Source organism: Acinonyx jubatus, chromosome B4, assembly GCF_027475565.1.
Source record: "Acinonyx jubatus isolate Ajub_Pintada_27869175 chromosome B4, VMU_Ajub_asm_v1.0, whole genome shotgun sequence".
Classification (NCBI taxonomy): Eukaryota; Metazoa; Chordata; class Mammalia; order Carnivora; family Felidae; genus Acinonyx; species Acinonyx jubatus.
Window position 1 is genome coordinate 61,146,690 of NC_069387.1, and position 27,517 is coordinate 61,174,206.

The 27,517-nt window shown below is 37.9% G+C and overlaps 2 protein-coding genes and 1 long non-coding RNA gene across 10 annotated transcripts in view; 1 reads left to right on the top strand and 2 right to left on the bottom strand.

Moving 5' to 3' along the window:
• The window catches only part of ERGIC2 (ERGIC and golgi 2), a 40,700-nt gene extending 39,032 nt beyond the window's left edge, over positions 1-1,668 (bottom strand). The window contains exon 1 of one of the 2 annotated variants that reach the window (XM_015074957.3): positions 1,512-1,668. The gene's annotated coding sequence lies outside the window, so the exon portion shown is untranslated. The remainder of the gene's footprint in view (positions 1-1,511) is intronic. The other variant, XM_015074956.3, reaches the window with a different exon arrangement.
• On the top strand, positions 1,083-7,707 carry LOC128316377 (uncharacterized). Its single transcript, XR_008300198.1, has 4 exons — positions 1,083-1,885; positions 2,333-2,620; positions 7,055-7,127; positions 7,457-7,707. It is a non-coding gene; the product is annotated as an uncharacterized LOC128316377 (long non-coding RNA).
• Positions 7,708-10,696: 2,989 nt separating this feature from the next.
• Positions 10,697-27,517, bottom strand: part of OVCH1 (ovochymase 1) — an 84,672-nt gene continuing 67,851 nt past the window's right edge. For 4 of the 7 annotated variants that reach the window (XM_053226102.1, XM_053226100.1, XM_053226099.1 and 1 more), the window contains 6 exons: positions 24,712-24,885; positions 23,114-23,381; positions 21,665-21,825; positions 15,916-16,014; positions 14,680-14,813; positions 10,697-14,026 (listed from right to left, as the gene is read on the bottom strand). In XM_053226102.1, the coding sequence (XP_053082077.1) occupies positions 13,862-14,026; positions 14,680-14,813; positions 15,916-16,014; positions 21,665-21,825; positions 23,114-23,381; positions 24,712-24,885 (1,001 nt within the window). In that variant the 3' untranslated portion in view covers positions 10,697-13,861. Of the gene's footprint in view, positions 14,027-14,679; positions 14,814-15,915; positions 16,015-21,638; positions 21,826-23,113; positions 23,382-24,711; positions 24,886-27,517 lie in introns of those variants that run through there. The other 3 variants (XM_053226098.1, XR_008300199.1, XM_053226101.1) reach the window with 3 other exon arrangements.

Consider the following 27,517-nt stretch of genomic DNA (forward strand, 5'->3'; position numbering starts at 1 on the left):
TAACAAGAGCTAACATTTAATGCATGCTAACTATATGCCAGGCATTGTTCTAAGTGCTTTGCATATTTTAACTCATTTAATCCTCACCAACTACCTTATAGAGTTAGGTATTATTATTCTTATTCCCATTTTGCAGATAAGGAAACTAAGACACAAAGAGGTTAACTTGCCTATTGTGACATTAAAAGGCAGAAACAGAATAAATACAGAAAAACTGTTAAATAGGATTTGTTAGCTGCTAGACTGCCTAAGGTAATGTCTATTAAAAATAAGTTTCACCATTTCTTCCAATTAAACCATTAACCCCTAAATAAAATAAAATTTTTTCTTCTAATTCTTTTTTGATGTTCCAGGAGACGCCTGATTTCCTTTGAGAGATCTTTCAATCTTGATATATTTTTATGATCTGTACCCTCAAGCCATTTCAACTCAGTTGTGTACTACAGTTTACTATCAAAAAAAAGCAAAACAAAATTCCTCTCCTCCTCCTCCCAAAACAATGAAATTTATTTTTTTTTCATGTTTTTCGAACTGGAATAACTGCACCAACTTAAAGACATCAATAAACAAAACAAGCAAACCTCCTGAATTTTTCAGTGAACAACCCTGGTTCATTTCTTTTAATGGCGATATACCAGAGTTTATGTATCAGGCTAGGCAATTACTTAAATACAACTTCAAACATATTAATAACTCCTGTTTTTAAAGGTATCTTTAATTGCCTCTGAAAGCCAGTCTTGCAACATTTTAACAAACATTATGTAACTTTGCATGAAGTTCGAGGGCACTAAATCCCAAATACAAAAGTTACCTAAACATGTTTTCTCAAACAATGACCTATCAACTCTATATATAACCTATATCCAAGGCTATTCTCTACCACGAATTGACAAGTTACCTTCCGAGGGTTTCTTAAACCTCGAGGGTTTAAAAAAGTAGTTACACTCAGACCAGTCTCTCCTAAAGTATCTTGCCAGACCTGCCCCTTTCTCATTCCCCCAGGCGGCGTGCGAAACTCTGGAGACGAGGCCAAGACCTCGGTCTTTCTGAAAGAGAGCAACCTGCTGCCAAGAATTTGGTATTGGTCTGAATGGGGGTGGGGAGCCAGACACCCGGGAAGATAGGGACACGATCCGGCTGGTCTTCACAACGCGGGACCTTTCTCCCTGAGGACGAGAGGAGCCACCGGGGCACAGGGCACAGCGAGAAGCAATGGGTCAGGGTTAGCAGCTATCGGAGAAGCACTTAAACTCCTTCCGGTTGCAAGACAGCGCACAGATACCGGACTGAGAAGAGGGGAGCTCCCCCGCGCTGCGCTGCCCAGGGTCCTGCCAGTAACGCCCCCGGGGGAGGTGGAGCGGCTCCCCAGTCCGGCCCTCTCTCCAAAAGACAGTGATGAAGACAGGGAACCAACCCCATGACAGACTCTCAGCCCCCTTAACCGCATTCACTACCGGAACAGCCTTGGAACAATCGGGAGAACATCACCCGGCGGGCTTTCAGTATTTTACCTTGTGTTATGGTACCAGCCGACCGCCATGTTTCGCAGAAGCCCGGGCCGCCGGGCTCCCGTTCACCCGAAAATATCGCGAGAACAAAAGCGACAACCACCGTTGAAAACGTCAGATGGGAGACAATGTAGAGTTCTCGCGATATTCCCTTTGCTTACGGAGCGCTTTGTGAATCAACAGGTGTGGTCGATATGAAAGGGGTGTGGCTAAACAGAACAGAGGTTGAAATGTATTTTAGGTGTAACCACGTGGCCAATAAGGAATCAGCTTCTCCGGGAAGGAATGGGTTACCTTTGTAATGACACTTAGGGGCCACAGAATGAATCTCAACGCCTCATAGAGTGCTTCATCACTAATGACAGACTTGGGCACAGGTTTTATCATTTGCAACCCTAATGCGTATCAGTACAATCTGCACCATGTTTTGTGACTTCTGTATTGGCCTCCTTATTTCCTCACGTCAAGAACATTTAGACTCCCTTTTTCAAACGAAATTTCACTAAATTGAAACTATCCCAGAATATAAAAGCAGATAAAGTGTTTCCACTGATGCAATTTCATTTCCAGACTTTTCATGTCAGAGTTAGTCCTTCACATATTTAAGAAGAAGCTTACTGTAGTGGGTAAGAGCTTAGAGCTTTAGGAACTGGTGCTAAATTTTAACTAGGATTTCCTGGGTTAAAATTCCGGTTCAACCATTTATGGGCACATTATTTCATCTCGTTTCCTTATCTGAAAAATGACGCGATAATAATAATTTCATGTGGTTGTTATGAGATCTAAGTGAGTTAATAAATATCTAAACTGTTTCTTTACCTTAGCCACAAAGGTACCAGCAGACCTTCCTTCTTTGTGGGTCTAAGATTATATGGGCTCTTGCTTGCATGGAAGCTAGCTGTTGTTCACTTAGTTACATCTAGTCCCTGGTCTCCAGAGGAGTCTGCCTTCAAGATAACAGCTGACCCCTAAGAGTTGGAATTCCCGGTATAGCAAAACTGATTAATTTGATCCTCCTTATTTAAAAAACAACTCACCATTTTCCAGACTACCAAATGAAGACAAAATTAATTTCCCCTGAAGATTGAAACTCAGCTTAACTTCAAAGTGAGGTGAATACTTAATCCTATGTTATTGGTGGTGGGTGTTATATCTGTGAAACAATTTGCTTAACACAAAAACATTACATTATATATTACCTGCAGAAGAGAAGTAGGAAATAGGTTTTAAATTGGGGATTTAAACTGGTGCTAAACAACCTGTACTTTTTTTTTTAATTTATTTTAATGTTTATTTTTGAGAGAGAAAGGGAGAGGCAGAGAGAGTGCATGCAACAAGTGGGGAGGGGCAGAGAGAGAGAGACACAGAATCCAAAGCAGGCTCCAGGCTCTGAGATGTCAGCACAGAGCCCAAAGCAGGGCTCAAACCCACAAACCACGAAATCACGACCTGAACCGAAGTCGGATGCATAACTGACTGAGCCATCCAGGCGCCCCTAAATAACCTGTATTTGTACAGATGCTCAAAAGATGTTTTCATGATGCTTTTTTTTTCTTTATAGTTTGAGTAAAAGTTTTAGCAAGTTAGTAAAATTAAGATAGATAGATAGATATACGAATGCCCCACAAACACCTCAAATTCGATATATTCCCAGTGGATCTTATTATCCCCAAAGCTATTTCATCTCTTCTATGCGTAGGAAAGTCAAGGGTACCACTAACGTTAGATTCAATCAGTTTAGAATCCTGTGTCTCCTCCCCCTTCTTACTAACTACCAGTCCTCATGATCAGACAGTTCCTTTTATAAAACTATTCTCAGTTTCGTGCTATACACCAGGTGCCTTCATTTTTATTTGCTTCTATTATACATGATTATCAATGTTATACTCAAATTGTGTACTTACATTTTCAAACATTGTGCTTTACACTCTTAAATAATTTTATCACTTACCAAGTTAGGACTTAAAAATCATTTTTCATGTGCCAAGTTTAAACTTGGTACGTCAGCTAATGGATAAATATTTTCAGTATGTTTATAGTGGCACTATCTGCCATTTAATATCTCTGTTTCAGTAGACTTACCACCAATATCTATAAAGCATTGTGCAACATTTCAGTATGACTAATAATAGATCAGAGGGACCATAGATCACTCAATTAAACCTGTGACCTGGCCATTCACGTATCAAAGATTCGCTGAGTACCTTCTATATGACAAGTGGTGTGTTAAGTACAGAACATGACCTAGTGACAAAGCAGACAATTCTTGTGGAATTCATACTACATTGGGGTATACAGTTACCAAATAATAAGCCCCAAAACAAATATATGACCGTGGCTGGTGTCATTTATCTTAATAGTTAGTAGTAAACTATTTATTTTAATAGTTATTAATAATGTATTATGTGTATGCAACATTTTTTATTATGGTCTTCAATAAATTTCAACACAAAAACATCCAGCTGAAATACAGATTTTATATAATATTCTCTACATTGATTACAACATTTGAGTTGGTATTTTGCTTTTCATTTCCAAACATTCTTTCACTAATATTTTTCATCTTTGCATCATAGATGTATTGTCTCATCTATTTGATTAGCTGTTTTTTTCTGAATTCTCAATATTTTAAAATAAATTGTAGCTCTTTTATATTTCTTAAAGCTTTTATTTTTTAAATATTTATTTATTTTTGAGAGAGAGACAGAATGTGAGCAGGGGAGGAGCAGAGAGAAGGAGACAGAATCTGAAGCAGGCTCCAGGCTCTGAGCTGTACCCACAGAGCCTGACACAGGGCATGAGCTCACAAACCACAAGATCATGACCTGAGCCGAAGTCAGTCACTTAATCGACTGAGCCACCCAGGTGCCCCTATTTCCTAAAGCTTTTAAAAACATTACTAATTTCCTTCTAATAGCAGATGAAATTCTTTATGTAAGTGCCTAGGTCATAATGTAATAAATACTTTAAGTTAAAAAGAGACAGCATATTTAACTCTCATACTGTAGGTAGGCAAAATTTATTTTAAATCTTTTATTTATTTATTTATTTATTTGATGTTTATTTATTTTTTAGAGAGAGAGGGAAAGGGAGAGATGGGGTGTGAACAGGAGAGAGGCAGAGAGGGAGACAGAATCTAAAGCAGGCTCCAGGCTCTGAGCTGTACCCACAGAGCCTGACACACGGCTTGAACTCACAAACCGCAAGATCATGACCTGAGCTGAAGTCAGTCACTTAATCGACTGAGGCACCCAGGTGCCCCAAAATCTCTTATTTTTATTTTTATTTATTCTGAGAGAGAGAGAGAGAGAGAGAGAGAGAGAGAGAGAGAGAGAGAATTCCAAACAGGCTCCACACAGATAGTGCAGAGTCCAACTAGGGGCTTGAACCCATGAACCACAAGATCATGGCCTGAGCCGAAATCAAGACCTGGACACTTAAATGACTGAGTCATCCAGGTGCCCCCAAATTTTGATTTCAATAATATGACATAAATAGAAATGTCTGCAAGCTTTATCACCCATCAAACTCAGATGCCCTCAGGAGTCAAGCCATCTGCATATGTGTCTCATCCAAAAGCTTTCAAAGTCAAATTTCTTTCCAGACCAAATGTCTGATAACCCCTATAACAATCACTACCTAATTTTCACCTGTTGATGTTAATATTTATAAATTCATAAATCCAGATGAACTTTGGAAGAGAATATCTAGGAGCAAGTACATTTGTATCTGTGTGTCTTTATGTTTGTATAATTTTTATGTACATGGGCAAACTGGCATAAGTACATAAAAAGGGGGAAATAACAGTATGCTATGAGAGAAAAAAACAATCAACTTTCAACTGAGCAGAGCAGAAGATATTTTTCCATTTCATGGTATAATTATCTAACATTGATGTTGAGCTAAAAAGATGAAATAATTTCCATCCTATATATGGAATGTGTCCCTACAAGGTAATTTTCATATCAGGTCAAAAATACATGAACATCTAAATATATAAATAATATATGGTCAGGATAGAGATGCTTTGACTAAAAAATATATACCTTACTATCACTGTTCAAAAGAACCTAACTTGGCAAATTCTTTTATTTGTTAAACTTGTTTTCCTAAGTAAAGGATAGTTGAGCCATCAGTAGTAAGGGCCTCTCCTTTCTGTCTGGGTCTTAGAAGGAAAGAAGCCAGTGAGACATAAGCATTCTCCCTTACCCTACACACACTTCCTCCTGAAGTAGGATTTGAGGGAGTAAGCTTGGTCAGAAGTTGATTTTCCTCTAATGGAGGGTATTTACATTGGGGGGAACCCCCTTAAAGATCGGAGTCTTTGACACAGATTGGGGCTGCTGCCCAATGGATATCACTTCCATCCTATAAGGGTGATGTTCTAGAACACACCGATCCCCCTTGGTATTCCCATAATAGCAGTGTTGCAGATCGCTGAGCCTGAGTTAGGAGAAACCACTAACATCAGTCTGTCGTAAGCCAACTCCATGTTGAACACATAGGAATCCATTGGAGTCTTCCCTTTGGAGGCAAAAGGTGGAAGAATATGAGGCTGGGAGATTAGTACCATTCCCATATTTTTCTTTTTGTCTATACACCAAACAAATTGTTTTGATTCAGTTAAGCTATGAGATTTGTCAGGGAAAAATTGAAAAGATTTAATTATGATAAAGCTTTAAACGCACTAGCAAAGGCCATAATGGACAATGTGCTTTCCTCCTTGCTCTCTCTTGGATCATCCTTCAGGAAAATGCAGTTCTGTCACAGGCATACTTAAGAAGTCCAGTGGAGAGGTCCCCATAGTAAAATTTGCTTTAAATGTTCCCAATGAGAAGTTTAAAGCCACTCAGATCCCTGACCCATTGTGTGAGACCTCTTTTTCTCCGAAATCTTACATCATTTTCTTGTCCTTAGTACTCTTAAATTTCAGTGATGTGTCTGATATGGATCCACGTCTTCATTGGTGTGCAGTGTATCCAGTGGCTCATTTCAGCCTGACAACTCATGTCCTTTGGTTCTAGGAAGTTTTCTTATTTTCTTAATTTCTCTTTTCTATTTTCTCTGTTATTTCATTCTTATACTCCTATTGTTATATAATATCTTCTGGACTTTATAAACATTAAGAGGAAATGGGACAAGGACAGCAGGGAAATAAAGAATTATATTTTGGGACCCCTGGGTGGCTCAGTCAGTTGAGTGTCCAACTTCGACTCAGGTCATGATCTCATGATTTGTGGTTTGAGCCCCGTGTCCGGCTCTGTGCTGATAGCTCAGAGCCTGGAGCCTGCTTTGGATTCTGTGTCTCTCTCTCTCTTGCCTCTCCCCCACTCATGCTCTCTTTCTCAAAAATAAACAAACATTAAAAAAAATTATACTTTTTGCTTTATACAACCACAGTATTGTTTTTTTTTTAATTAGCACTATTTCTTTGCATGTATTTCTTTAAAAGGTACAAATTAAAATTAAGTAAAATTAAAAGCAATGTATGATAATTAGGAAGTGGGGGAGACTTCTGGCTGCCTAAATACTCTTTTCTCATTTAGTTCCAGAACCCTGGACAATAAACTCAAATGAAGAACTACATTCACAAGCTTGTCAAGCAGGGTGGGCAGATATGTAAGTAAAAGTCATTGAGTAGGACTTTTTTTTTTTTTAACATTTATTTATTTTTGAGACAGAGACAGAGCATGAACAGGGGAGGATCAGAGAGAGAGGGAGACACAAAATCCATAACAGGATCCAGGATCTGAGCTGTCAGCACAGACCCTGACACAGGGCTCAAACTCATGGACCACAAGATCATGACCTGAGCCGAAGTCAGACGCTTAACCAACTGAGCCACCCAGGCACACCTGAGTAGGAGTTTTATGAAAGCCATTTGTTCTCTTTTCTCCTTACCTTCCCTCTTCTCCGCTTGGAATGTGTGTGTGATGGCCTGACCCCAGCAACAATTTTATGACTTATGGATTGAATTCATACACTGAAGATGATGGAGGAGGAAGACAGAAAAAGCCTCAGGCTATCATAGCTGTACAGCTGCCTCCTAGTTTCCTGACTTCATTTAGGGAAGAGAATAAAATCCTAATTCCCTCAAGCTACTGCAGTAAAGTCTTTTCAATTAGCATCTGGCAAGTAATTCCTAATGGATTCAATGAAATTTTCACTATTTTTGACCTCTGAAAACAGAACCTCCCCTATTACATATAAGCCTTATTTTTACCTCTACATTTTATTTTCATTCACATGTCCAAGTGTGTGCATGAAGCTGGCCCCATTCCAGTATCTCCCTGCTTCCAGTGTCATTTCCCTAGTTCAAACTCCACACGTACACTAGTAGTTGTCCTCTGAAAACACTCATCGTTGTCATATGGTGATTAAGGTCTGCAATCATCAAAACCTATGCGCTAATTCTGCTGTGAAACTAGCTGTTTAAACATGCTCATGCTCTCTTAATAATAAATAAACATTAAAAAAATTTTAATATAAAACAAATCACTTAACGTCTCTTGCTTCAATCTCCTCATTGGTAAAATGGGAGAGACGATGCCTTTCTGATACGATTGGGCTTAGAATTAAATTAATATATGTAAAGTAGTTGGCACACAGAAAGCTATTAAGGTAGCCTGATGTCATTCCCCAATTAAATCCTTTAGGGATAAGAAAGAGAATTATTGAAAAAGACGTGGAGACATAAAGAAATGAGTAACTGAAAAGATATATAGGTACTTATATTCTCAAAGAGCAAGTCTTAATAAAATCAACCTTTCCCCAAGTAATATATGACAGTCTCTTCCTGCCACATGTAACAGTTTATTGCTGGATTTTGGCCACATTCAACTATTAGAGTTTAATCAGATTTGACCCATCCTGATAAAAGTTATTAAAGCAATTAAGAACTCTGAAACTACTTGAAAAAGGCTGTGTACAATTCAATGATTTTAGAAAATTTATGGAGTTGTGCAATCATTGCCATAATCCAATTTTAGGACATTTTCATCACCCCCATTTTGTTATCTCCTGCTCTCACCCATAGCCACAGATAGCCATTGTTCTGCTGTCTCAATAAATGTATTTTTAAGACACTTCATGTAAGTGGAATTAGTCTTTTGCAACTGGATTCTTTCACTTAGCAAAATGATTTTGAGGCTCACTTTTTAAACTTTTAATTGTTCCCTTTTGTACAAAAATATTTTTAAAGGATTCAGGGTGTGGGGAATCCTTTTCAAAAGCTTTATTTTAGGAAAATGCACAAGATAATAATCACATGAATTGAAAGTTTACTAGGAGCCAGCTACTCTTTTAAGTGTTTTAAATTTATGAACACCTTTAACTACAGGATATCTCTATGAATAGGTTTCTTTTATTACCTCCATTTTATAGATGAGGAATTAGAAGTACAACAAGGCTAATTTGCCCAGTCATAACACTGATTAATGATAGAGCTGGAATTTGAACCCAAGTAGTCTGGCTTCAGAACCAACACTTAATCCCTATGCCCTGGGCTATATTAATAGCCCAGGGGTTATTAATATTACATTCAAAACATTTTCATAAAGATTAGCTTGAATAATTAAAGGAACCCAATGGAAATATCAGGTAATGTCTGGCATTCAGAAGATATTCAGACACATTTTAAACCCTTTTTCCCTAGAAGAGAATGGATAGTACAAAATGTAACTCCCAGCATTAACTAAGAAAAATTAACAAATAGGCTGACTGTTAAAAGTGACATCAGCAAATACAAGTCGCAAGAGCAATTCATGTTCTAGACAAAGGGAATCACAGAAAAATGATAGGGTTTAATGCTCTAGATGTATGTGGAACATTCTAATTAACCAGACAGAAGGGTAAGTTCTACCCTGAGGAACTAGTGTAATTAAAATGGCCTTAAGTTGGGGAGGGGAATGAATGAGATAAAACAGATTCAGAATACACTGATCAATGTATAGAATTGTTGAATCATTATATTGTACACCTGAAGCTAATATAACATTGTATGGTAATTATACTTCAATAAAAATATTTTAAAAAGCACAGTGATATGGAAAGATCTCCAGCCTATATGATCAAGTGGAAAAAAACAAGTTTAGAACAATTTACACATTATTCTTGTGTTTAATGGGAGAAAATAAAAATATGCATTCATGTTTGCATTTATTTGCACAAAAACACTGGAAGAGTATACAATAATGCAATAAAATTTAAAAAGGCCTTTAAGTAGATTTACATGGTGTATTTGATATATACAGAAGCATATATAAGTTATGAAGTAAGATAATATCCATGAAGCCACCACTCAACTTAACTAGAAAATTATTAATAGCATTGAAATGACTTGTGTGTGGTTCCTCCAGCATATCTTACTGCCTTCCCACTACTCCAAATACTGGGCTACATTCCCTGTTTTTTTTTAACCATATATGATGTAAGCCTAAGCAAAATAATGTTTAAATTTGCTGGTTTCTGAGCTTTACAATGGCACCTAATCTTTTGAAATTTGCGTTTTAAGTTCAGCATTGTTTCTAAGATTCACCTAAAAAGCCTGTGGACTGTTTTCTATTTTTTACTCCTACATGAGTATACTACATTTTGATTATCCATGCTTCTATATGGGGTATTCGGAATTCCAGCATTTTGCTGATACTTACATTTCTGTAAACATTCTTGTACATGTTCAGTGGTCATGGTTGCCTCATTTCCTCTATGACGCTGTCTCAAACCCGACTGCACATTACAATCATGCCAGGAGCTTTAAAAAGCTCCAGATTTTACATCTTATTGCAGCCATGGTTGAAGACAATTCCCTAGGGCATACACCTAGGGGTAGAATTGCAGACTCAGAGGACACTGGCATCTTCAATTTTCCTGATCAAGTCTCAGTCTTCCAAAGCTGGAGTTCCTGATTACTCCCCAGCCCCACCAGCAGTGAGGAGATTCTGCTTCCTCCACATTCTCATTATATTTATATTGTCATACTATGCAACTGTTTGCCAATTTTGGAGAATGCAGAAAGGCATTGTTCCTTGCTTTTGTATTCTGTTCCACTGGTCAATCTCTGCAGCAATATTATAATCACTGTCTTAATGACTATAGCTTTTAACCTGTTAAAATTCTCCCACTATATTCTGCCTTTTTCTTAGTTTTTTTTTTAATGTTTATTTTTGAGAGAGAGAGATTGAGTGCACAAGCAGGGGAACTGCAGAGAAAGAGAGGGAAACAGAGGATCTGAAGCAGGCTCTGTGCTGTGAGTGCAGAGCCCAGTGTGGGGTTCAAATCCACGAACCATGAAATCATGACCTGAGCTGAAGTCGGTTGCTTAACCTACTGAGCCACCAAGTACCCCTCTTTTTTTTTTAAGTTTATTTTGAGAGCGAGAGAGAGAAAGAGAGAGAGAGAGAGAAAGAGAGAGAGAGAGAGAGAGAGAGAATGAATCCCAAGAAGGCTCCATGCCATCAGCGCAGAGCCCCATGTAGGGCTCGAACTCACAAACCATGAGAGATCATAACCTGAGCCAAAATCAAAAGTTGGATGCTCCACTGACTTAGCCACCCAGGGGCCCCTATTCTGCCTCTTTTTAAGAGATTTTAGATGTTTTGCTCCCAACAATTGTTTGTGTTGCCATTATTTGACAATTTGATAATTTATTCTTAGTTTATAAATATCTGTAGGGAAAAGAAGAATGAGAGTGATAATCTTGTGACAATACAGCAAAGACCAAGATGAAATCAAGACCAGTGCCAAACACTATTGCTCTTTGGTGAGAATTAGATACTTGTTAGACTTAACATTGTTGACTCTTGAACTGACAACATGCATGAAACACTGGAACTAGATTGCTGAAAATCATATGAAAGAAACAATGTGGGGGTGGTGAGAAGAAATGAAGTCATGCAATTTCTGGCTTATGAATGAACACATTTGGGGCAGCTGGGTGGCTCAGTCAGTTGAGCGTCCAGCTCTTGATCTCGGCTCAGGTCGTGATCTCACGGTTTGTGAGATTAAGCCCACGTCAGGCTCGGCACTGATATTTCTCTCTCTCGCTCTCTGCCCTTCCCCCATTCTTTTGCACACTCTCTCCCTCTCAAAATAAAATAAAAAGAATGAACACATTTTCCAAAAACATAAATGACAGAAGAAATTCAGAGTATGTAGAGTTTTTGATAGGAAAATAGTTTGATACAGATTTCTTTAACATAAGTGTTTGGCATGTATCACTTTAAAACAAAACAAAACCAACTAATACTTGAGCTCAAATATTGCTTCTGCAAAACCATCACCCATTCCTGCAGAAAGTATCTGTTGTTCTCTCTCAGGCTGCCATGTTGAATGGTAATTATCTTTGTGTATCATTCTTCTCCATTGTAATGAGAGTCTAAAGATGAGGGAAACTTCTTTCTGGTTGCCTCTATTTGCCACATAGTAGGGGCTCAAAAATGATATTTTTAAATACATACATGGAAAATTAGGTGATTAGGTTTCTAATTTCTTTAAATTTGGCTATATACCTACTGTATCAATTTACATAGTGTTGATTGCAATCTGGCACACATATAGCTTGACCTTGCAATGTAAACAGGAGAGTTCTTGCAAAGAAGATCAAAGTAAGAAAGTGTATGCCCTTCCTCAATTGAATTGGCTTTCAGCCAGAGGCAGGGCAAGTACAACAGTCTAAGAGGCCTCTTCAATACAGAAAAGATTAAATATGGAAGAATTTAAAAATTATTGCCAACTGAGGCTGAAAAGAGAGCACCACATAGCTTCTGACCCTTGTAGGAAAATCAGGCAGCTTCCCGAGGTGGTACATAGAATGCTAATCCCATATCCTTTGCTGACAGAGCCCTGAAGTATCACCACCACCCTGGAGGTCACAATGGAGATTGTGCCAGCACCAAAATTAACCACTAGCAAATCTCACTGTGAAGCAAAAAAGGCTTTAGACAGGACACTTTAAATTTTTTTTAACATTTATTTATTTCTTGAGAGAGAGCGAGCAGGGAATGAGCAGAGAGAGAGGGGGAGTCACAGAATGCAAAGCAGGGTGCAGGCTCTGAGCTGTCAACACAGAGCCTGATGCAGAGCTCGAAGTCACAAGCTGCAAGATCATGACCTGAGCCAAAGTCAGATGCTTAACCGACTGAACCACCCAGGTGCCCCAGGACTGACACTTTAATACAGCCCATCTTTAATCCCTTTTAATGTAATCTGGTAAAAAAAAAAGAGAGAGAAATTCAACAAGAGACAAAGTAAAAATCGTACAAAATAGATTAACAGAAGAACTAGAGAATCCCCATTCCAAATCTCATCATCCATTTTACTCAGATACCCTGTCGAAAAGCATAACTGAAATCAACGCAGGCAGTTTAGAACAATGTTCATGGAAGAAGTTTTTACCAAATACTAGGATATTTATAATACTTTCCCTTTGAAGCATTTGCAAAAGAGAGCAAGGATTGAAAGAGTGTGTGGGCTGAGGACAAAGAAATGACAGAAAGGGAAAGAAAGATCAGAGAGAGAATGAGAAAATATATTGCCTATCTCCTTATGAGTTGCTCTTTCATGGGGTTATATATATGCTTCCCTAAAGTGGAACTATACTCTGTTTCTGAATGCTATAATCTTGGAAACCAAATGATAAAATTTGGGTGGAAATATATAAAATAAGAAAAAAAAAGTTGCTACAGGCTCTCATTCTATATTACATATTTCTGTGGTGGATTTCATTCAGTCTTCTGGCTCAGGGACTTCCCTTAGTTCCTTCTCCCTTATTCTTCCTACAACTTAGAAAGATGAGCATATTGGTTAACTGAGGTTCAGATGAACTGCTTTGTAAACAATTGAAATATCCTAACATTTTATCTAAAAAATTTAAAAATCAAGGGATAAGCCTGATAAATAATTCCTTAAATGTCCACTGTTCATTGAAATTCTGAAACTTAGAGGGATCGTTCCTATCTCACTGTGCTCAGTGCACTGTTGAGTGTGAGGGAAATTAAGATTTATATGGACTGAATAACATTTGCTTGTATATTCTAATTTTTACCAAACTAGAAAAATAGTACAAGTGTATATGATTGTATTCAAATAATGACATATACATGGCATACTAAATACGAATTTAATGACATTTCAGATTTTAAATTCCCAGGAGGCATGAATCAACATTATCTTTCTGTGTTCAATGTTTAATATTAAACGCATGTACACACCAAATCCAAGCTCCTCTGTGACAAGGGTTGGAGGAAGGGTCACTGGGTCTTTTAACACTGACCGGAGACTTATTTTTCAGAGATGCTGTTAGGTACTTCCTTTCCCATTTATGAACAGAGTTCCACCATGCTACTCTTTAGTGATCACACTTCTCCTCCAGTGACAGATGTGATCCAGTCCCTGTAGGCAGAAATTCTGGCAAAGACTGTTGGTGCAGTGGGCTGGCAGTTACTGCTGCCCCAGCTCACGATACCGATGAGCTTGTATTGTCCGTCCTGCACACACTGCAGAGGGCCTCCCGAATCTCCCTGCAACCGGCAAAAAGAGAAGTTCTTCTGGCTGCACAATTCATAATGGGTGCTCACCTCCACTGCAGAGGTGATCAGACAGTGCGTAAGTCATTCTGCCACCTCTCATTTCTGCTCACGACAGCAGAGGCAAATAGGCAGTTGGTGGATATTACAGATCTCTGAATCAGATTGAAACCTCTATTCTCAAAAGGAGGCTAAAAGGTACATTAAACACAAAGTCATTTAATGCTGACAACAGACTGTGTCTTGCAGAAAGTTTCAAGTATCTACTTAATATAAATCATGAAATTATGGCTTTGAGTTACATTAAAATATCTTTATATTTTCAATGCTACTAGAAGCAGATGCTCTGAGCAGTCTAATTCAGCTGTGAAGTTGAGACATAATAAATTATTTTTATAGGTCAAAAACAGTAGAACATCATCAATTTCACACAGTCACCCAAGCAAATGAACGAGCAATTCCTTTTGAGAATTGCATTCACTTCGAGTTTCAAATTAGCAATGACAGTACATCAGCTTAGCAATGTACTTCCTCTTCTCACTTTTGATTTTACAACTACCATGCACTTATACCTCTCTGTGGTCAGCAAACACCCATTCATGAGACACAGAAGAAAACTGCACTCATCAGCACCATCCTTGAATTACCATGCATGAGGATGATCCTGCAGCCCCTCCACATATATTGGTGTTTTTAATATCCAGTCCCCAGTAACTTCGACAAGATGTACTGCTGATCAGTGGCACAGCTGCCTGCTGCATTGTTTTAGAAAATTCGTCTTCTAGTAGGAAAGGAATAAAAACACAAAAATGTTTATGGACAAAACATTTGGGACATAAACATATGGGACAAAATACGTGGGGCAAAAATAGTCCATATATATCCAAGGGTTAAGTCCCACCCAATTCTCCCCTCTGTGCACCGTAATGACGCTGTTAAGTGATTTGTAAAAAACATATTATTACCCCAGGTCACTTATACAACAGGAACCATCGAAAGGAAAGGAAAGGGAAGGGAAGGGAAGGGAAGGGAAGGGAAGGGAAGGGAAGGGAAGGGAAGGGAAGGGAAGGGAAGGGAAGGAAGGAAGGAAGGAAGGAAGGAAGGAAGGAAGGAGCCCACTTCATGTGGTTCTTTTATCTTTTGTACAGTCCCAAGAAAATAGAAAAATGACATCACTATACAGAAGGACAAAGGAAGTTTATACCCAAATCAGTTGCTGATAAAGCAAACAACACGTTTCAGTTTTTACACATTTAGTCTATATTCCATTGGTGTCATGGTGTTCTTATTCTTTTGACTTGACTTCACGTTTCAGTGTTGACACTGGAGGTTTCAACTGAAACTGCATTCTGACTTATTCTTTATTTTACTGGATATTTGTTAACTTGTTAGCTCAGCTGTAGAATATGGAGGATGTGAGATCAGAGTCATGAGTTTGACCTATATGTAGACTATTTTCACATCATCTTTCCACCACTTACCATTCATACCAGCCTATGATTTCAGAAAAATGCATCACATCTTTGGAAATAGGCTCATGTCTCTAAGTAGAGGTTTTCACAGTAGCGGCCCCTATACTGTTGTGAAAGCAAGTATGTGTGCTCACAGTGCAGCTACATATAAATGAGACACACGAATATTTACTAGGTACTAAAATCACTAGATGTTTTCTAACACAAGTTTTTACAAGTATCAGTGAACTAATACTAACGAATATGATGTCGTAAAACCCAAGTAGTCACTTTTAGATCCATTGTGGAAAAGACTTTTTCTACTATCATTCCTATTAAAAATACAGAATAATTAAAAATAAGTAAACAATATATTACTCTACAAATATTTGTTTGGATTCTAATCTTGGAAGAGGCAGTGAGTATACTCACGATATGGTTCAGTTATTCCCCATCCAGCAGTCATACATTTGGAAAGTAAATTGATTTTATCATATTTCCCTGGCAAACAGATTAGAGATACAAACTCTCCTAGAATGAGAAAAAGGCAAATATCATTTAGTCCATGGGATTGATATTATCTGTACTGTTTGCTCTTCAATGATAGCTCTGAAAGTAACCATTTTGATCTGACAGTACCCATTTTAACCCTGTAATTTAATAAATAAGACTTCCAGAAGATTCCATCTATTAATTACTCAGAAGGGATCACCTCAATTTACATGTTACCACTTTATTCCAGGTATTACCATATTTTCCTAGGACAACAGAAACACATGCCCCGCATAGAGGCATGCCCTGCATGGTTTCTTATCCACTAACCATTTTAAAAAATGCATCTGCCTTTTTGTTTACATGCCTTCAGGACATCACCTTGTTGAATATGAGATGACAGTGCAGAACAATGTAATTATCTTTTCTCTTCAGTGGTATTACATGAAGGATGGAGAAAAACCACATTTGTAGCAATTTAAACTTTTAAAGTATTTTTATAGCTAGTAAGTATCTTTGTGTCTATCTTCATAGGTATATTATAAAATAGATTGATAAATGTTTAAACATTCACATTTTTTCTTATCACCAAAATTGGTATATATATGAAATACATTTGTATGTATTTGTATATATCATTACAAAATTCATAAATATTATGGGTTTGTGTGTATATGTGTGTACACACACATACTCTCTCTCTCTGAATTTGTCCCTGTGTTTGCTCTCCCATGCTGTTTGACTTCAATTTTATCCAGACTTTTACACACTTAAATGTTTCAACATATCTGCTGTCCTAGACCATTTATTTCAGTGGTTCTTTATTTTTACTGCTGTCTCTTAGTAAAATCACATAAAGCTCTGTAACTTGTTTTTTTTTTCTTACTTTTCTTTCTATACACATGCCAACTGATTCCAAATCTTACGTTATGCTACTTTCATAGATATACTTGTAATCATTGCTCAATCATATCGATTCCTGACATTTCCTTGAGCTAAAATATATTCCCTCTACCAACATATTTTTTAATCAGCCATTTTTCTTATTCTGATTTTCTTCATTTACCAGATTATGGTCAAATCATCTATATCATTGCATATAGACCTATAATATATTTTTAGTAGTACACAGTATCAAATAGTGAATGTACTACAGTTTATTAAATCCCCTTGGCAAACATTTAGACTAATTTTTTTTCCCCTGAAAAACTGCACCAAGTATCCTAGATTATCAGTCTGTGCATTAGTGTCAGTATTTGTGGAAAACAGAACTGCTGGACCAGGAGGCACACACTTTAGAAATTAACAGATATTGCGAAATTGCCTCATTTTTGGACCAAAAAAAAGAGGATGTATCGACTTATACTTAAGTATTCCTTATGTCAGCAATCTTGAAAATAGTTATGCCCTAAATCTAGCAATTCTACTTCTGGGAAATTTATCTTAAGGCAATCCTAGAACTAGAAAAACACATACATAAGAATAGTCAATGCAGCATTAAATTAAAAAAAAAAGAAACAAACTATTTATAAGAATTGTGAAAAGTCTACTATGTAGACATTAAAATTACATTTTAAAAGAAATTTTAATAATATGAAGCAACACTGATAATAAGTGAAAAATCAGGATAAAATTCTTATAATAGGTATATTACAATTTTTTTAAGTACACATAGAGTTGTATAAAAACACAAGAAAGAAATAGGCCATAAATGGTCACATGATGGCCATGGTGAGGTGGTGAGGATGAAAATCATAGGTAGAAATTGTATTGTTTCTAATGGGAGAAAGGACATTTCTCACTCTTACCGATGAACAGAAATGAATGGGTACAGATTAAATAAGCTAACCAAATACTTAAGGGGCAGAGGAACACAAAGTTTCATGTTGATGTTGACACCAGGTGGTGCTGAGTGGAAGTCAAGATCCTTGGAGAACAAAATAAGGGGGGAAATTTTCAAGGGCACCGAACTTCACCAATGGTCTTTTCTAGAGCACTGGTTCTCAACTTTGGCTGCACATGGAAATTTCCAGGAGAAGTTTACAAGATACTGATCTAGATTCAGCAAAATCCAGGATACAAGATCAACATACATAAGTCAATCACATTTAATGTAGAATTTAAAATTAAAAACAATACTACTGGGGCGACTGGGTGGCTCAGTCGGGTTAGTGTTGGACTTCACTTCAGGTCATGATCTCTTGGTCTGAGAGTTCGAGCCTCATGTCAGGCTCTGTGCTGACAGCTTTAGATCCTAGAGCCTGCTTCGGATTCTGTGTCTCCCTTTCTCTGCCCCTCCCCCGCTCATGCTCTGTCTCTCTCTCAAAAACAAAATAGACATTAAAAAATTTTTAAAAATTAAAAATAAAAACAATACTATTTATTATCACTGTTTAGAAAATGCAATGCTTAGATATGCATATACTTAGCAAAACATATACTGGATCTGTGCACTCAAAATGGCAATATTCTATTGAAAGAAATCAAAGAAGAACTAAATAAGTGGAGAAATACACTGTGTTCATGAATTGACTCATCATAGTAAAGATGTCAGTTTTCCCCAAAGTAATCTATATAGATTTAATGTAATTCCTACCAAAATCACAGCAAGTGTCTTAGACAGAGATAAGCTTATTTTAAAATCTACATGGAAAAGTACAGGGCTTCGAATTGCTAAAACAGTCTTGAAAGAGAATAAATTAAGAGCAATCGCTTTTTAATATAAACCCTACTCTACAGCTACAGTAACCAGGGCAGTGTAGTACTGGAGAAGGGGAGAGACATAGACTGACAGAATAGAGATCTCAGAAATAGACCCATACAAATATGCTCAGCTGATTTTTCACAAAGGCACAAAAGCAACTGATTGGAGGAAAAACAGCCTCTTCAACAGATGTTGCTGCCACAATTGGACATCCTGGGGGAGGAAAAAGAACCTTGACCAAAACCTTAAACCTTATATAAAAATTAACTAAAAATGGATGGTGACGTTAAATGTAAAATACAAAAATTTTTAGAGAAATAAGAAAAAATGCTCAGCATCTGGGGCTAGGCAAGGAGTTCTTTGGCTTGACACTTGAAGCAAAATCCATAAAAGGAAAATGAAGAAAGTGGACTTTAACAAAATTAAAATCTATGCTTGTGAAAGACCCTGTTAACAGGGTCTACAGACTGGGAGACAAGCTACAGACTGGAAGAAAACATTTGCTAACCATCTACCCGACAAAGCAGTAGTATTTAGAATACATAGAGAATTCTTAAACTCTACAATATGAAAAACAATCCAATTAGAAAACTGACAAAAGCTAGGGCACCTGTGTGGCTCAGTCAGTTGGGTGTCTGACTCTTGATTTCAACTCAGGTCATGATCCCAGGGTCGTGGGATCGAACCTCGTGTTAAGATTCTCTCTCTCTCTCTCTCTGTCTCTCTGTCTTTCTCCCTCTGCCCCTCCCCCGCCACATATAGGTACCCTCTCTCTCTCTTAAAAAAAGAAAAAAAAATTGACCAAAGCTATGAAGAGACATTTCACTGAAGTGCTTTAAAAAAAAAAAAGGCAAAAATAGGAACAATGGAGAGATGTTCAGTATCATTAGCTCTTAAGGAAATACAAATTAAAGTTATAGTAAGATATCACTATATACCTACTGGAATGCTTTTAAAAAATAGTGACAACAGCAAATGCTCACAAGGATGCTAAGAAACCAGATTACTCCTACATCTCTGGTGGGACATACAATGGTTCTACGACTCTAGAAAATAGTCTGGCAGTTTTGTATAAAACTGAAATGCAACTACCATTATGACCCAGCGATGGCACTCATGGGCATTTATCCCACAGAAATGAAAAGTCCTGCTCAATTTTCTTTACACAAAACCTATACACAAATGCTCACAGGAGATTTATCTGTAATATCTAAAAGCTGGAAAAAAGGTGTTCTTCAACAGATGAATGGTGAAACTTTGATGTATCCATATCTTGGAAAAGTACTCATCAATTAAAAAGAATGAACTATTGATACATGGACCAATATGAATAAATCTCCAGGGCATTACACAGAGTGAAAAAAACTAATCCCGAAGGTTTACATTCTGCATAATCGCATTTATATAACATTCTTGAAATGACAAAACTATAGAAACAGAACAGATTAGTGGTTTCCAGAGGTCTGGTGGGGAGGAGGAAGTGAGTATTGCTATAAAAAGGCAACAGTATCACTTGTGGTGGTAGAAATGTTCTGTATCAAAGTCAATACCCTGCAAGATGTTTCCATTGGTGAAAGCAGGGTAGAAATTACATTGGTGTGTCTATTTCCTATAACTGCATGTGCATCTATAATTAATTGTCTCAACATAAAAACTCATTAGGGGTGCCTGGATGGCTCAGGTCATGATCTCACGGCTGGTGAGTTTGAGCCCCTCGCTTGACTCTGTGCTGACAGCTCAGAGCCTGGAGCCTGCTTCGGATTCTGTGTCTCCCTGTCTCTGCCCCTCCCCCTCTTGCACTCTGTCTCTCTCAAAAATACAAACATTAAAAAAAAATTAAACATTTAATAAGCAAAATAAGAACAACAACAACAACAAAAATACTGATGCCAGGTCTCCTGGCCTACAGTTCTTTATAAGCAACCCAAGAGATTATAATGCATAGCCAAGAGTAAGCAGCACTGTTCTAGATGCTCTCTCACTGACTCCGTTATAAAAGCACTGAAAGCAAATGGTGGGCTGAACCATGACAGAGGTTTTGCAGGATGAATATGTTGAAAAGACATTAAAGAGGGAAGTGAGTCTATCGGCAGGGGAACAGCTGAAGAATGCAGAAACACAGGAGAGAGTTGGAAGAGAGAAGAAAAACTGTCCCAGAGCCCCAGGAATCCACGGAAAGGCATGGGCGTGAAAGTGGTGACTCTCCGCTCCCCCCCCAATTTACTTTCTTATTGAATGTGGACCCGTGTTAAGTTGGTAGGAGGGTGACTGTTACTCCCTTTCTACAAATGATCAAGCTGAGGCTCAGAGAAGTTACATAACCTGCCCAAGATCACATGGCTGCTGTATGACAGAGCCAAGATGAACCATTCCTCATGACACGTTCACATCAGCCTTGGCTTAAATAAACATTAAAAAAATAACAAGATTTTACCAAGTCATAAAAGGGACAGAAAATTGCATATCTGATGGTTCAGACTCCTGTTTTAAGTATTTGGGTAAACCTTACCTAAAAGTGAGTCTCAGAGTAAAGAGGACATGTTAAAAACATATTTCTTTGAAATTGTCTCTCAACTTCCATTAGGTAAAAACATACAAAAGCAGGGGCACCTGGGTGGCTCAGTTGGTTGGGCGGCCAGCTACATCTCAGGTCATGATCTTGTGGTGAGTTTGAGCCCCGCATCGGGCTCTGTGCTGACAGCCTGGAGCCTGGAGCTGCTTCGGATTCTGTGTCTTCTTCTCTCTCTGCCCCTTCCCTGCTTGCGCTCTCTCTCAAAAGTAATCAACGTTTTAAAAAAATTTTAAAAACCATACAAAAGTAAACTGTTTAGGCACATGCTTCAGATTTTAGGGAGAGTAGCTTAGAATATAAGTTTTGAAATAATTATTGGCCCTCAAAAGTACGTATAGCACTTCTAAGCAAGATGGAAGATAAAAACTGTATGGCAAAGGCTCAAAATCTAAAGAAAAATGATCCATACTGACCTAGTTCAACAGGGTTCTCCAGACGCAGCAAAGACAGATCATCAGTAGGAGGGAACTGGGTGAAGCCAGGGTGAGTGTATACGGCTTTTACTGGTAGCAAATCACCATTTCCTATGTTTGACAGGGAACTTCTTCCTATTACTAGGCCATCTGTGATGGTACTTGTCATAAGAAAAAGGAGTGGGGAAATAGATACCACTTTTAATGAGGTTATAATTTTTCAAAATTACTAAAAATATACTGTGTAACATTTCTAATCTATGTTAAAATCTTTGTCATTTTGAATTCTTAGAAAATGGGGGTTCTTATTAATTCATCCCTGAGAAAAAGTATCTACTTTCTGGCCTTCATAACATCAAACAAAAAAAAATTGATTTAGTATTGCTTGACAAGATTTATGATGACTCAGGGCAATGATTCCATGTATTATTATGATCATAATATTCCACATCATATGATATCCATATATAATGGTCACTGACACCTATTCTGTAAGTTATAGTTACTCTTCTCCCTGATACAATGTTTCTCAAAGAAATGTCTAAGAACTACATGCATTAAATCTGGCATGAGCATTAAAAATGCAGAATCCCAGACATAACTCATCAAATCAAAATTCAGAATTAAGATTCTAAGATTCCATTTATAGCAAACTCCCCAGATAATTCTGTGCACATGAAAGTCTTAAAACTGCATTAACAAGGAGAATTTCTTGTGATTTCTCTCTATCAAAGGAGTGGGGGAATGGTAAAGAAAATGAGTTTTGATTCGTTGAAGGTTCCTACTCACCAAGTTATCTGAGCAGGTACTTTTATAAAGCCTATCTTTGAGACACTGAAACACTATATCTACTCATTTAACTGTCCATTGTGCAGCACTGTCAACCATATCACCACTTCTGGAAGACCAGTATTAAAAACATCAATCTAACACTTCTTTGAGGGAGGAGTTTTCAGATACCTCCATATCACATGGAGACCAAGATTCAGCTAAAATGTTTAAAAATGTTTCTTTTAGGGGACATTCGTTAAAATTCTTTAAAAGTAGATATTTATTTTGAGAGTGGGTGTGATGATCAGTCATCAGAACAAGAAGGAAAGGGATTCACATTTGAGCAATGCCTGTGCTCTAGGCACAGTGCTAAGAAACCAATACAAAAATGTTAAGATATGATGTCCACTTTATAGATGAGGAAAGAGGGGGCACTGTTGTTACTTTTTAAATAAACTACACCTAGAGGCAGGAAGCACCTTCTGTAATTAACAGCTCTTGGTAGTAAATGTATTAGTGAAGCATGAGGTGTCATTGACCTAGTGTGCTCATTCGTTTGCATGATGGGGACTGTATCCTTGGGAGCTTACTGTTTCCTGGGATGCAAGGAGAGCAGGAGGATGCCCACCGTGGGCCCTCACACGGCTCCAGTGCCCCCTGCCCCACCCAGGCACACACCTAAAGTTACAGTGCGCTGCGGTCAGGACCCACTGCTTGGCGATCAGAGCACCTCCGCAGAAATGTTGTCCTTGGTGCTGCAGACTGACCAGCCAGGGCCACGACTTTGCAGGTGCTGCACGGCCACCAACCACCCTGGGCTCCCCCAGCCTAGTTGGCGGCACATTTGTGTTTCTCTTAGACCCTTCCATTAGAAATGGGTCAACACCAGGAATTCCACAGGTGTCTGGGGTTGGCTGTTTTCCAGGACTGGTTTCTACTGTTACCTCTGAGAAAAATAACAACAAAACATTAGATAGAGGTGTTTATTAAAATCTATTAAAATCTCAGAATGGAGGTGTTTATTTCTTTTGTAGGTCAAAAACCAGGATGCTTAGCAAGAGAGTAGATTCCTCTTTTCTTTCATTGTTCATAAAATGAGCAAAAATCAATAAAGTTAACTAAAATATTAACATAGACAAACCAAATTGATTTTAAAAATATGCTTAATCATGAAATTGCTGGACATTGTTCTTTCTTTGGCATTATTTATGTTATCGCAGTATAACACATCTAGACATATCAAGACTTTATACTAAACGTATTCCAAGTGTGACTTATATATAAAGGAAAAGCATAAGGGAAATTTCTAGCAATGTGTTGACTTCATTCTCAGATTTAAAAAAAAATCCACCAGGAAATTAAAAACAAGAGATTTTTCAAGTATATTCTGAAATATGAAGAAAATTTTCATGGCCTATATTTCGGGAATTGTAAGATATGCTCATTTGTTAAATTCTGTACTTGAGAGGGGCGCCTGGGTGGCTCAGTCGGTTGGGCGGCCGACTTCGGCTCAGGTCATGATCTCGCAGTCCGTGAGTTCGAGCCCCACGTCGGGCTCTGTGCTGACAGCTCAGGGCCTGGAGCCTGTTTCAGATTCTGTGTCTCCCTCTCTCTCTGATCCTCCCCCGTTCATGCTCTGTCTCTCTCTGTCTCAAAAATAAATAAAAAAAAAACCGTTAAATTCTTTACTTGAGATTTCTTTGTTTACACCAGAAATCCATTCGTTCATTCATTCATTCATTTTTCGAGACAGCAAGAAACAACATGAGCAGGGGAGGGCAGAGAGAGACAGACAGACAGACAGACAGACAGACAGAGAGAATATCTCCCCAAGCAAGGCTCCACACTGTCAGCACAGAGCCCAACACAGGGCTCCATCTCAGGAACCATGAGATCATGACCTGAGCCCAAATCAAGAGTCTGACGCTTAATGTACTGAGCCACGTAGGTGCCCGCCCCCCCCCCCCCCACTGGATTTTTAAAATAGCAACTGCCTTTTATGTTTATCATTATTTCTTAATCACACATATACACACACACACACACACACACACACACACACACACACACCTGCACACACCCCAATTAACTATTTCCTCACATGATCTATATAAACTACCAAGGTCTTGTGCTTTAAGAAATGGTTTGAAATGACACTATGCAGTTTTGAGTATCAGAGAAGGTGACTACCAGGGAACCTATAAGCAGTGTTCCACAGGTTCTACTTTGATATATATGGTTCCTGTTTTAGTAAGTATTTTAAAATCATTACTTACCATTAATAGGCAATTGGGTCCCCATATTACTTTTTTGTGAATGCTTCTGAACTGTGTCTTCCAAAGTGAGTTTAAAACCTCTTTCTCCCACGGACTGATCAGTCTTAAAGTTGATAGTCAGGTAAGCACCACTGGACATTAACACAAATTCTTTCTTGGAGCCACATAGATGTGCTACAATATGAGATATATTCAATAATTAAAATAGTTCTTCTGGGCAGGAACATAGGTAAAAGAGGGCAAAAAGAAGACGTTAAATTCTGTACTGTTAATATTGGTAAAGGAATGATTATCGATAATGTGAGAACAAGATTTGTGGGATGGAATTCATGATTTGACTGCAGCAAAGGAAGGGTATAGATTTGAAAAGATCAAAGGCAAAAGACTGGGCTAGCATTTAATATGAAAATGATATATAATTCTATGGTAATCTGTGATCATAAGAATGAGAAAGAGACTTGCTGGTGAAGGTAAATGGACAGAGAAACAAAAGTAATAGCGGACAACATTCTGGACTGAATGTTTGTGTCCCCCTCGCAAACTCGTAGGTTGAAATCCTAATCCCAAATGTGATGGTGTTGGGGAGGTAAGGTTTTCGGGAAGTGGTTATGTCATGAGTCTGGAGCCTTCATGAATGGAACTAGTACCCTTAGAATGGAGACCCAGAGAATCTCTCTCTCTCTCTCTCTCTTTTTTTTTTTTTTTTTTTTTTGCCATGTGAGGACAGAGCAAAAAGACAGCTATGGATTGGGAAGTAAGTTCTTACTAGACACCAAATCTTAGACTTCCAAGCCTCCAGAACTGTGAAAAATAAATGCTTGTAGTTTAAGCCATTCAGTTTACAGTATTTTTGTCATAGCAGCCCAAACTGGCTGAGACACACAGGCTGCCCAAACGCAGACTAATGATGATCCTTTCTTAATTCAGAAATTCAAAAGTTGTTGCAAAGGTGGTCCTGACAGTGATAGGACATCTATTGTAATTTAGCTGTACATGCTATAATTTAAGTTCTCTCAAGATAAAACAGTGATACACTATTGATGCACCTTTTTAAAGATAATGTTGTCTCACAAATCTGAGAAAGAAAGATAGGGAATAGGGGATAGTTAACCTCCACATCATTCTTATCTTCAAAGAATCTGTCTCATGAACTGGATTTGATGGGGAACTTTTGAGATACCCTATGTCAACAAACACTCCAGAAGTTTTAAAATAATGTAAATGGGAAAATGCTACTGATTAAAAAAAAAGATTTGGAGGTGAGGGCAGTTGGGGAGAAGAGAGAGAAAACAAAATATAGGATTTCCAAAGTCATATGTCAGTGAAATCGTGTAGCTTAATGCTTAGAAGTACAGATACTATAACCAAACTGGTTTAGACTAGCTCTGCTATTTCCTAACCACGTGGCACTGGGCAATTTATTTAACCTCTCTGCCTCAGTTTTTCCATCTGTATAATAGAGGTAAAAATTATATTCAAATGGGATTGTATGAGTTGGTATTTGCAAAGTATTATAAGTGCTTTTAAATAAAAATAAACCTCACCAAAATCTTTCAGCAAATCATTAGACAGATGGTTGCTGAACATGTGGAGAAGGAATCCATGGTCATGAGAAGCCAGCATGGGATTCTTAACATGCCACATTCAAGTAACCTATTTTCATTTTTTTTGAAAGAGCTAATTAGACGATGGCTAAGGGGAAGGAGATAAACTTAATGAATCTTGACTGCAGTGAAGCACTTAATATAGCATCTTATGATATCCTTGTGAACAGATAAAAAATGTAAGTAGATAATTATATGGCTAGGAAGTTTCACAGTTGATTAAATAGATTAAATAACCATACAACGTTAACCTGCAGGGAAGGTCTTAATGGTGTGGATATGGCTCTATCCTTGGTTCTGTCAAATACAGTATTCCAATTCATAACTTAGAAATATAACACATTTATAAAATGTGTAGTTTTTTTTTAATGTTTATTTATTTTTGAGACAGAGAGAGACAGAGCATGAACAGGGGAGGGGCAGAGAGAGAGGGAGACACAGAATCTGAAACAGGCTCCAGGCTCTGAGCTGTCAGCACAGAGCCCGACGCGGGGCTCAAACCCACGGACCCTGAGATCATGACCTGAGCCGAAGTTGGATGCTTTACTGACCAAGCCACCCAGGCACCCCTAAAATGTGTAGTTTTAAAATGGGTGCCTGGATGAGAAGGGAATAGTGTCAATATGTAATCTTGGAGACTATTTAGTTCAATCTTTCATCTGACTGTGAGTCCTTGCTAAAATAACCCTGAACATGTGATTACTCACCTGGAAGATATGATGTAGAACTTATGAGCATTTTCTCTTTTTGAACGCTTCTAATTGCTAGACTGTTCTTCCTCACGTTGGATCAAAAAACATCAATGTAACAGTTTCTTCCTGGTTCGTGTAGTACCCAAGAATATAAGTGTTTAAATCAGAGTGCTGGGGTTTGAATCCCATTGTCTCTACTTATTAGTTATGCCACTGGAAACAAGTTACTTAATCATTTTGAGACTCGGTTTCTTTATATTTAAAATGAGGATAAATGTAACCTACCTCTACAGGATAGTTAAGAAAATTGAGACAGTTGTAAGTTTGTAGGACCATGCCTGAATAATGGTAAACATTCAATAACTATTAGATATCATTAGTCAGTACAAATTTCATATATGGCCTGAGAGTCTCTATGAGAATTCCATAACTACTTGAAAGGAAGACTTATGATCCTTCTGTCTTCTCCAAGGTAAACACTTCTAAGCACCCACACCCGTCAGCATCCTG